This window comes from Emydura macquarii, unplaced genomic scaffold (assembly GCF_026122565.2).
Source record: "Emydura macquarii macquarii isolate MOO-44397 ecotype Brisbane River unplaced genomic scaffold, CSIRO-AGI_Emac_v2 contig_2448, whole genome shotgun sequence".
Classification (NCBI taxonomy): domain Eukaryota; kingdom Metazoa; phylum Chordata; order Testudines; family Chelidae; genus Emydura; species Emydura macquarii.
In genome coordinates this window covers 403785-415874 of record NW_027132585.1, presented here as the reverse complement: position 1 = coordinate 415874, position 12090 = coordinate 403785, and the positions used below count along the sequence as shown (strand labels likewise).

Here is a 12090-nt window from a genome sequence, read left to right as displayed (position 1 = left end):
TAAAAATCGGAGTGTACTTCACTTTTTTTATGCTAGCATTTCTATGGCATGATCTAGCCAGGACCCTCTTGCATTTAGCAATATGGGAAGATCAGAAAGGTTATGATTCCCTGACACCTGTTCGTGACCCTCTAGGCTCCCTTGATTAGATGATGATCCTTTTATTAGATCAATAGATTTTTCTAGAGTAGCTTGTGTATGCCATTTTCATGTATGGATAATTTTTATTCTGTGACTTGGCCTGCTTTGCACAAACTGTGGTTTTCCTCTCACTGGTAACAATAGGCAGGGAAAGCAGGCAGACAATTAAAATACTTCCATATATCTCAATGGCTCTTCTTACTTCACTTTCTCAGCTCCACAGTTTGACTCCTGCCTCACAGTAATGTAGAAGTGGGAAGGTGACCTCTAAGGCCGACTTGTATCCATCATCTTGGATTTTACCATGCAGCATGGATTCAGGCTCAAAGGCTTTAGAAAAGCCTAACCTTAAAAAGAAAAGAAAAACACATTGTTTATCATGCAATATTTCTCTTCCGTCTTTTTCTGGAGGTCATTTTTGCTCACACTGAAATTCTTGTCATTCTAACCATCAAAAGGGGCAGCAGTGGCATTAGCTGCTCTTGAAATAACGTCTGTCATGCCTGCTGCAGACCCCACCCTTTTCTGATAGAAGGGCAATGGGTAATTGCCAAAGCAAATGTGGATTCAGACAGAGAAGAGGCCAATGTTATCTTTCTACCCTCTTCCCTGCAGTATTTGCCGGATAAATCAATCCTACTTGGTGACACAGTCTACCCCAGGCGTTTTTCATTCTCTCCCTAAGCAAATCGCTAAAAAAATAGCCAAGAATACTCTAATTGTCTTACTACTGTTTCCACTCTTGTTTGCTCATCTTAAACCTAGTAGGTCCCAGCAAATATTCCAGAGCCTTGACTTTTTCAAGTTCTTCTTGCTTTTTCAAGCCTGTATCTTGCTTGATGCCAAACTGGCTTCCTCTAACTGTGCTTGGCAGCTATTCAAGTTTTCAAAGGAATTTTCTGAGAAATGGCTTACTTGCCATAAAGAGGATTCTGTTATGTCTTACTCTGAAAAAGTGGACTTGGAACTCCATTCTAAAAACAGCCAGTGGTCACCTCCCAGATGGAAAGAGTGGAAGCTATTCTAGTAGTACTATGCATGGTCTTCATTGCATGTCTTTGCTAAGCTTAAAGAGTAGATCTGTACATGTCAGTTTTTGCTACCTGCAGGTAATGAGTGTTTAGAGCAGAAACAGTGGTGTAGTTGAGCTCTCCTTTTATGGTAAAGATCTTGAGTCATTTTATTTAACTGAAGAGTATCTAGCCATCATTCAGACTGAAAATGATGCACTGAGAGTATATTTCAGTATTCCAATTTGTGATGACTGACTCTTGGAAAGCTCAGTTCAGAATTGTTAGTTCAGATTATCAGTAAATTTGCTCCAGTTGTTTTGTTGAATTTGGAGGGGAGGGGATATTTATTTATTTGTTTGTTTATTCATTTTGCCACTTGATGTATTAGTCCACAAAGTTAAGCTTCTAAAACTGGCATGCTGGTGTTTCCTGAATAAGTACAAGATATGCATCGGCTCTGGAAAAATCAACTGGGAGGAAGTTTCAGCTGAAGAGAGCTCAGGAAAAAGGGTTCTAAGTCTTAAGATACTACTATAGCACTGCTTACCAGTTACTAAGAAAAGGAGGAGCACCTTTTCAGTTGCAAAATTATGTACAGTACTATGATGCAGAAAACCAATTAAAGGGCTAAAGTATCTAAAGTGTGTATCCATAATTATTTTCTGTGGCCTTTTACACTTGGAAAGAGAGAAGCTAATTAAATATTTAGAATTAAGTCACCTAGCAAACTTGGTTATTGACTCAACATGTCCAGTCAGCAAATAACATAACTTCCTCAGTGTGCATGTGACTCTGTAGAGGCTTTCCTTTTATTCTGAAAATAAAAAATAAAAACATATTTTCATTATTGTATTTTATTCATCAAAATAGCTAGCAACATATTCTTAACCTAGTGTAATATTGAGTATTAGTGATGATAAGCACACTGAATATGGACAATTAGTATAAAAATAAAAGTCATTTTGCCTCCTAGGCTTAGATTAAAATAGAAGGTGTTTCCACAGTATATGTATACTTTTGGTATTTATAAATCTGAAACCGTGTGAAAGGAGGTGTAGGTGTCTGGTGATTCATAAAAGGAGTTACCTATAGGCACTTAACTCTCCTATAAATTTAAAATTGATTTTTGAACTTAAAATAAACATTATGCTATTTAGTCAGAAAGAAAGATGTTTTACTTTCATGTGTTAATTGAGATTGTAAAGTTAAAAGTCCCCATTCCTCTGCAGCAAATCTGTATGTAATTTAACTTTTTATGGCGGTGATGAGTATATTGGTTGAGATACTAGTGAGCACCTAAAATATGACCATATAGTGTGTTAGATGTTTGGCCATAATTATATATATATATATATATATATATACCATAACTATTAGCAAACATCACTATTTAATCACTTCAGGATTAATATAAAAGGATGTCCAAGAAACCAAAGGTCAATTCATTAACTAAACTTTTCTTTCTTTCTTTCTTTCTTCTGGATCATAAAATTTGCTCTGTTTCCATTAACAAAAAGTGAGCAGAGAACAAAATGTGAATTATTTGCAGCACATAAAAGCTGTGTGATAATTTGATGGACTTTAATTAAACCAATATATAACAGTGTGCTTATAAGACAAACAGTACCCAATAAGCTTTAATTTGTTAAGGAATATCATATCACTTATTGACGAAGAACTTCAAAACTTGCAACTTATTCTATAGCACAAGATTTATAGTTTCTTTGAACAATAAGACATAAGTTCAAAATCCCTTTCGTATTGAACATAATTTTTGAGAAAATTATTATTTTCAAAATGTAAGGGTCTAACTGCATTGTGAGTACAATAATTTCTCCGTTAAACTTCCTGCATATTACTTCCCAAATATATAGCAAGTGATCTAAGAAACTTTGGGAAAAATAATTAATTCATCCGCACAACAGCCCTGTGAGAGAGGCAAATTTAAGGATACTCACTCAGATGGGTACACTGAGTCACAGAGAAGTTATGACTTCCTTATAATTCCTTTGACTGCAAATCAGTGGTAGATTTAGGAGGAGCTTAAAAGTCGAGCTCCAGTTCCTTGATCTATCCACTAGACTGCACTGATCTTTAAGAAAACATCATTTCTTGAATCTTTATTTACTTATGGCCAAATTGTTCTTGATCTATGAACACAGTGAGATCTGCCTATATCGGGGGACTCATATAGCTGTTAATTCTTGCTCATCCTTTAAAAATTGGCATTTCCATTTGTGAGACAGACATCCATTCAATGCATTGCTGTGTCCCCTGTGACTATGAAATGAGAGGTAATGGTAAACAACAGCTGTATCGCCCTTGTCCTGGCACTTCATACTAGCCTATTTGAAAATAGATTTACAGAGCATTTAGTTCCATGAATAATGTCTTTCTTGAAAAATCACTTCTCTGGTAGTCTCTGGTGACCTTGAGTGTGTAGATGAAGACTGCACTGAGCAACAAATTTAATTGACAGACAAAATTCCTTGGAGTTTTAAATTATCCAGTTAGTAATTAGTCCCATGAAAAATGACAGAACACATGTTTTGGCAATTCCAATGCCTTTTCAAAATATAGTTGCAATTCCAAACATTTATGTTTGGGTTCCACTTTAGTTTTGGCATACTTTAGATTTGGAAATCTTGTCTTGTTTCAGTTTCACTTAGGGATAGACAATGGCTGTATAAGCCACTGCTATGCTAGCAGGATGTTTGGAATGGCACAAAATCATTGGCATTGGGCAGAGGCATTTTGCCTCCAGAGAATACAGACAGGCAAGAATGTCTCTGGGGACTTGGGGAGCATAATCCCTTTAAGAGCATATAGTGAATACTCACCCAGCACTGACCCTGGTGGTCTGGAGTGAAAAGGTGGGGGGACTATGTTCACATTTCATACCCTTGGGTGGAACTGTAATTCTCCCATTGTGCTCCCAGACCATAAGAGGCAGGATTTTGCATTCCCTGGAATCTGCCATAGGTATGCCAAGGGGGAATGACTCTTTTCACCATTCCCTTGTGAATCCACACAAGAGAAGCCAAAATGTTGTCCTGATTGGCCTATTTAGATCCCTCTCTTATTTCTTGTGGCATTGGCTTTGGTCACGTGCAGGTAGATCAATCAATTAGTTGTTTTAGCTGCACCTAGAGGCATTTTGGGTCTATCCGTTGTTTACAGAGAAGCACAAACCTCTCAGTGTGGATGATCATCGTTTCAGAGGCATATAAGGACATCAGTGCTTGTTCACTTTCTCTTGTTCTTGTCAGGCATTTCATTTCTCTGGGATATGAATGCTGGCCAGTATTGTTAAAGTTTCCAACAAAGACCGTATTGAAGTCTGAAGAATGTAATAAAGATTTGTTAAATTTGTATCCATTTACATTCTTATTATAATTTTTACGAGACTGGATTAATGTTTGTAGGTGACAGAATTTTAATGTGCATGTTATGTAAGCATAAATACAGTTAGCTCTATTCTCACCTTTTCAACAGAGTCAAGTTTGGTTGGTGTGTTATTTCACTTCTACTTACCTTGGAGAAATTATAACAAGATAAATTGTTTACAATAAATCAATGCATATAAAATGAAAACAGGGAACAGTGCTATGATAATTCTCTCTTGTCATAAAGATATTTCTGTTGTTCAGGAATTTGAATAGATTCTTATTACATTTTAAAGTTTGTGATGTTTACATACTTTATAAAAGTTTCAGTTTGCCTTCTGTTTTGTCAAATCACAGATTCTGTCTTCACGCCCACCCCAACAGGAATCAGAACCCCACTGTACAAGCAAATTACACAAAGACAAACTGTCCCAGGTTACTCACAATGAAAAATTTAGATAATATGCAACGGGTGAATAAAGTGCAGTAGAACCTCAGAGTTACAAACGTCTCAGAAATAAAGGCTGTTCATAACTCTGAAATGTTCATAACTCTGAACAAAACATTATGGTTGTTCTTTCAAAAGTTTACAACTGAACACTGACTTAATACAGCTTTGATATTTTACTATGCAGAAGAAAAATGTTGCTTTTAACCATCTTAATTTAAATGAAACAAGCACAAGTTTTCTTATCTTTGTCAAATTTTTTTTTTTTTTTAATTTCCCTTTAATTTTGTATTAGTTTGTTTAACAGAATACTGTACTGTACAGCATTTGCTTTGCTTTTCTTTCTTTTTTCTTTTTTCTTTCTTTTTTGTCTCTGCTGCCTGATTTCATACTTCTGGTTCCAAACGAGAGTGTGGTTGACCGGTTAGTTCATTACTCTGGTGTTCAAAGTTCTGAGATTCTACTGCAACACAGGCAGGGTAGGTAGGTAGGGAGGACAAGGTAACAGTAAAAAGATGTGTGCTTGCATAAGCAGTTTCATGGTTTTAGTAGTCATGTGTGGTTGCCAACTATCTATAATCTATTTCTGTTAAATTATGTTCTCTTACATATTCTGTTATCAGACAATTACATGAAATAGACCTATATGTCCAACATATTCAAGGTTGAGAAATGCTCACATGCCAATGGCAACCCATATTCTTGATAGAGAGAGTTCAGGCTTGCAGAGATCTGCAAGGGTCTTGCGCCCAGTCACTCTAATGGTTACTTTTCATGCATCTATCTGGTTGTAGACAGAGCTAACTGGAACTTTGGGCACTCTGTGCTGTTTTAATATATGTGCCCTCCCACACTGGGAAATGTGGAAGATGGAGAGACAATAGTGTTCACTTCCCAAAAACCAAAAGAGAGAGAGACTCCTTATCCCACTCTGAGAAGAGGAGAGAGAGGAAGTGCACTGCTTCCCCCACTTCCATGAGGGAGGAGAAGAGAGAGAGAGATTGGAGTTTCCTAATCTTTCCTAGCAGTCTTTTGAGGAACTGGAGGGGAGGGGTTGAGTTCACCACTAGGGCTTTGTGCCTGGAACCTTTTGAACCTTTTGAGGACCCATCTTTACTCTCATTTTTTGGTTTATGTGTTTGGCTAGTGGATGTATGGTAAAAAAAAATTAAGCACTGCTTTTATTTTTATTTTGCACTGAATTATAGTTTGATGATTTTTTTAAAAATTGAAGAACATAATTAACATAAAACACATCTGTCACAGATGAAAAACGCTCTGTATGTACAAGAGTGTAATCTGTTCATTTTTTATGGATCTCCGTTTCTCAAAAGAATCTTACAAATGCACATGATACTCAATTTTGTGTTTGTATCTTGGAGTTAACTAAAACGTGTTTAAAATCACAAGTAGGCAGAGAGATCCCTGTTGACTACACATTGGAGGAGACTATAATGCTTTGCTCATTCCAGCAGATACACAGAATATCTTATGCTCAATAAATGTAACACAACTACATTTATTCACTTATGAATACAAAAATAACTGATGGGTAAGAATGAAGCTTCCAACTTTGGGGGAAAACCATGCTCTTTTGATATATCTCGATTCCACTGTTTAGCATGTGCTAATGTCCTACATGTTTAGTGTGTCCTACCTGGGTCACACCTCTAACATGGGGGAAACAGCACAAAGAGACATATTTGATAATTGGACTAATGACAGTGAAGAGTCTTACTTTGACATTATAAATATATTGCTGTTGAAACTGAGGCAGAATATTTTGCATGCTTGTCTCAGATGGCTTCCTGTGAGAAGGTCACATTTAGATTGGGGAACAGACGTTACTGATTTGAGGAGATTCGGGAACTTGTTATGGATTATCTTTATAAAGCAAATGTTGCTTCTTAGTCATACTGATATTGTTGCCCTATACTTGTGTAAATTGGGACTAACCTTGCATTACGTGATGGATCAGGAAGAGTTCCACAATCCATCAAAATGATGGAGAATAAGGAACAAGCACTGATGGGTACAAATGAGCAAATAATGGCAATTAATAAATAAACAAACATTCTTATAAATACCTTATAAAAATACCTTATAAAACCTAACTGCCCTTTTTGTGTAACCATCCTGTACATGGCAGCATTACAGGGTTAGTATTTTCATGAAGATCCATTGTTCTTGAATAATATTTTAAGAACTGTTCTTGAACAATGTATTGGAAACTGGTTTTCTTTTAGCATTAGTCATAAATGTCTTTTTAGTGCATCATTTATCTCATAAACATATTGATCACAGTGCATCAAGGAAACCATTAATGCTTAATTTTCTTTACGTCCATCCTGGAGTATAATAGTGATACTTAATAGCCAGCACTTTCACAGTGCTTTTCACAGCATTGTACAAACAGTATCCTGAGATATTGCTACTTTTCAGACTTTGTCTTCTACAGCTGTCTTTTTACATGAAGAATCCTGTTCTAGATCTTGCTAATCTAAGACAGTGGCTCTCAACCTATCCAGACTTCTGTGCCCCTTTCAGGAGTCTTATTTGTCTTGTGTATACTGAAGTTTCATCTCACTTAAAAACTACTTGCTTACAAAATCAGACATAAACATAAGAAAAGTGTCACAGCACACTATTATTTAAAATTTGCTTACTTTCTCATTTTTACCATATACTTATAAAATAAATCAATTGAAATATAAATATTGTACTTACATTTCAGTGTATAGTATATGGAGCTGTATAAACAAGTCATTGGCTGTAAGAATTTTTAGTATGTACTGACTTCACTTGTGCTTTTTATGTAGCATGTTGCAAGAGCAGGCAAATATCTAGATGAGTTGATGTACTCCCTGGAAGCCCTATGCGTAACCCCAAGGGTACCCATACCTCTTGGTTGAGAACCACTGAACTAAATCAACTAGTATTACTAGTGACCCGCTGCACCAATAATATAATCATTTTGGGGCGAGAAAGCTGTGTTTGTGACAGATACTTGGAAAATTTATATTGTTTCTTGTTCCATGGTGAAACATGTTAGGAAACAAAGGGTCATGTGATCAGTTTTCAGACTGGAGAGAGGTAAATAGAGGAGTCCCCCAAGGATCTGTACTGGGGCTAGCACTGTTCAACATATTCATAAATGATCTGCAAAAAGGGGTAAACAGTGAGGTGGCAACATTTGCAGATGGTACAAAACTACTCAAGATGGTTAAGTTCAAAGCAGACTGGGAAGAATTACAAAAAAGAATCTGACAAAAATGGCAGATGAAATACAATGTTGATAAATGCAAAATGCATATTGGAAAACATAATCCTAACTATACATATAAAATGATGGGGTCTAAATTAGTTGCTATCACACAAGAAAGAGATCTTGGAGTCATTGTGGATAGTTCTCTGAAAACATCCACTCAATGTTCAGCAGCAGTCAAAAAAGCTAACAGAATGTTGGAAATCATTAGGAAAGGGATAGATAATAAGACAAAAAATATCATATTGCCTTTTTATAAATCTATGGTACAACCACATCTTGAATACTGCATGCAGATCTGGTTATCCTATCTCAAAAAAGATATACTGGAATTGGAAAAGATACAGAAAAGGGCAACTAAACTAATAGGGGTATGGAACAGCTTCCATATTAGAGAGATGAATAAGACTGGGACTTTTCAGCTTGGAAGAGAGATGACTAAGGGGAATATGATGGAGGTCTATAAAATCATAACTGGTGTGGTAAATAAGGAAGTGTTATTTACTCCTTCTCATAACACAAGAACTAGGGGTCACTAAATGAAATGAATAGGCAGCAGGTTTACAATTGACAAAAGGAAGTATTTCTTCACACAACACATAGTCACCCTGTGGAACTCCTTGCCAGAGGATGTTGTGAAGGCTAAGACTATAACAGGGTATAAAAAGAACTAGATAAATTTATGGGGAGGATAGGTCCATCAATGGCTATTAGCCAGTATTAGTCAGGGATGCAAAACTATGCTCTCAAGTATCCCTAGCCTCTGTTTGTTTGAAGCTGGGAATAGGTGACAGGGGATGGATCACTTGATGATTACCTGTTCTGTTCATTCCCTCTGAAGCACCTGGCACTGGGCACTGGCCACTGTCTGAAGACAGGATACTGGGCTAGATGGACCATTGGTCTGACCTAATATGGCCATTCTTATGTTCTTACGTTCGTCTGCAATGACAACAACAACTAAGGATATGAAGGAAACAGATTTTAGCACAATTCTCCTATCATATGCTAAAAAACTAACCTAATACTAGACTTTGTGCACTTGATTTAAATTGCCCTTTTATGGTTAAATAGTATGCAAATTGTTATAACTGTTTTCATTGTGATATAGCTATCTTATGAGGTATGCTTGGACCTAATGGAGAGAAGAAGTTTCTCTCTGCTCAAATGTAAAATCCATGCTATAGGATTAGGTTAGCTAAACCCTGCTCACATCCCGGTAAGCAGACATATATTTTTGTATTTTTTGTAGGTGGATACAGTGCAGACTACGCAGCCCCCTGGCCACATTGAGGAATCGTGTAAAATGAATGTATGTGCTCGTAAGTGAAACATTTATAAATAAAGCTCCAACTTCAATGTATGTTGGATCATAAAACATGTAAACCCTGCTTACTGTCATGTTAAGAAATCGATTCCCAGGGGGCAGGGTCACTGCAGAATTAAGAGGATGTTTAAGGCAAAGTTATTTTTTAAAAATAAAATAAATCCCCCAGAACTTTTGAATTAATCAAAACAAATAAACATTGTGCAAACAAGAGATTCAAATTACCTCTTGGATGTATTTGGGAAGGCACTGCGCTGATTCAAGATTCCAAAACAGAAAAAAGAAGGGATGTGAGAAAGGTTTTGCAAGCTGAAATCATCATCCATTGAGGAACAGGATCAAATACCTTCTTACTTAGGAGTATGTCATGGAAGGCAAGAACTTTTCCCCTTCAATCTGTGTTTGAGAGGACTGAAATTTGAAACTGAATTTGATCAGATTGTTGCTTCACTTAATAACTGGGAGATGAGTGCAGATGGGTCGAATTTTCAATGCTTGAAGTAAGCAATTAGTTATGATTTGTAAAGAAAAAAAAACTTGAGCATGTGCTAGATCAACAAAGAACATGGAATCTATACCTCAGATTTGAATTCCTGGAAAACCAGACACAGTCCCATGACTTAGAAACCTTGAGCTACTTGAGGTGAGAAGACTGAGACTCTTTGGATTTAGCTGAAAAATGACTCCACGAGGCATTCAAAGTAGATATGCAGAAGAAACCAAAATGGTCCTAACACAGAACTCAGAAATCAACCATCAATCTATATATATAAATTTTGTACTTTAATTGATAAACATAGGCTTATCCAAATGTATAAAAAACTCGAATGTATTGAATATGAAAGGCCTCTCCTTGATTTGAATAACTGTACAAAGAAAGGCTTTTCATTTTGATTAAATTAAAACTGCATGAAAGGGAGATTCCCTTTGCATTTATCATCCCTATTAAGATAAATATATCATTAAAAACAAAGACTCTATTTTTTAGTAGCCAAGAAAGTAAAAAAAATATTGGGACACCACTAAGTTAAAATGTTGGTTTATGTCTTAGAGGATGAAGAGGCTGAATACTCTGTTCCTAAATAAGTGTTTCACTCATATAAACCATCTTCATAATAAATAACAGAAAACAGGGATATTTAAGTATTAATGAATGTATCACAATGTTTCTCTGCTTAACTGTAAGGTGTAACTTTTGTTTATTTGAATTTCTGGTCTAAATTTGGTATAATTGTATGAGGAAACTACGTCATATTCAATAATACATGGTACATATATTCTATCCCTTGCCTTCACAATATGCCTTTTCTGATATTGAATTACAAAGCTAAAGATCACATTTTATTTTTGCTTTTGTGTGCTATGCATTTAACTCCAAATTAGTTCACCCTTTGTGTTTATCTTTTAGGAGCTGGTGGTCTGCCTCTTTCTCCACTTGTGATAGTCAATTTCAAGTGGTAGAATTTATGATTTGTAGGGGTTTTGACCTCTTTATTATATTAAGAATATATTATCAAACTTCAAAGTCTGTGTACTTCTACTGTATTGATTTTTTTCTGTGAGCAAAATCAATAGGCAAAATTAAAATAAAAAATCAATTTCTTCATTTTTGAATTGCTTCATATTTTTATATACATATTTTGTTTATTTAACCTTGAAGAGTATTTTTTTTAACTCAGGGATATGGAAACACATCAAGAGCTTCAAGTAACGCTGAATAAAACATACTGATGCAAATAAGTGAAATACAAAGGGAAAGATGGAAAGGGGTTCTTTTAGCTGGGAAGAAGAAAGTGTTGAGGACCTGTGACCAGATTCTGATTTCTGATACAGAACCGTAAATCTGGAATAGCTCTGATGATCCCAATGCAATAATTCTTGATTTATAATGTATCTGAGATCAGAATTTGGTCCTTGGTGTTTATGGCTATTCTATTTTTCTAGTCTTAATTTTCTGTTCAGGAACAATTACCAGCAGAAGAGTTTGCGAGATATATTTCACAACTATTGTAATTTACGGATTTACAGTGTTTAGCAGCCAAGTGCCTCACAAGACATAAAACCACTTTTATTTTTGCCTCCTGCTACCACTCCAATGGAGAAAGGTCAACAAAGCAGTGGGAGGGCAAATGAAGTAAGATTTTTTTCCCTGTAACACAGCAACTTGCAAGACACTGTGAATTTCAGAATTACAAGTGATATAGCTTTTTTACAACTGCTCCTTTCCTTCTTGCCTCCTACTGCTGCTTCATTGTTGGATAATGTCTTTTGCCTGTCAGAATGAGCAAGCAAAAGCTTATTTGTGACAAGCGAAATTCCATTTTCCACCTAGTATTGTTGCAGATGGATTCAAAAAGAGCTTGGTTCATACCTATCTCATTTTGTAGCTTTTGAGGGTTTCAGTTAGGGCTTTTAAAGCCAAATCTAGCCTGCCTTGTTCACATAAGTAGTCCAGTTGATGCCAATGGGACTGCTTGTCTGAGTAAAGTGAACAGGATGTGGCTATTCAT

General features: G+C 36.0%; 1 protein-coding gene across 2 annotated transcripts in view; it reads left to right on the top strand.

Annotated features, from left to right (window-relative positions):
- Window positions 1-12090, top strand: part of PCDH7 (protocadherin 7) — a 354987-nt gene that overhangs the window by 47695 nt on the left and 295202 nt on the right. Inside the window, exon 2 of one of the 2 annotated variants that reach the window (XM_067562547.1) lies at window positions 9506-11655. The exons of the other annotated variant lie outside the window; for it this stretch is intronic. Coding sequence (XP_067418648.1) covers window positions 9506-9583 — 78 coding nt within the window. The 3' untranslated portion in view covers window positions 9584-11655. Of the gene's footprint in view, window positions 1-9505; window positions 11656-12090 lie in introns of those variants that run through there. 2 annotated transcript variants of the gene reach the window in all.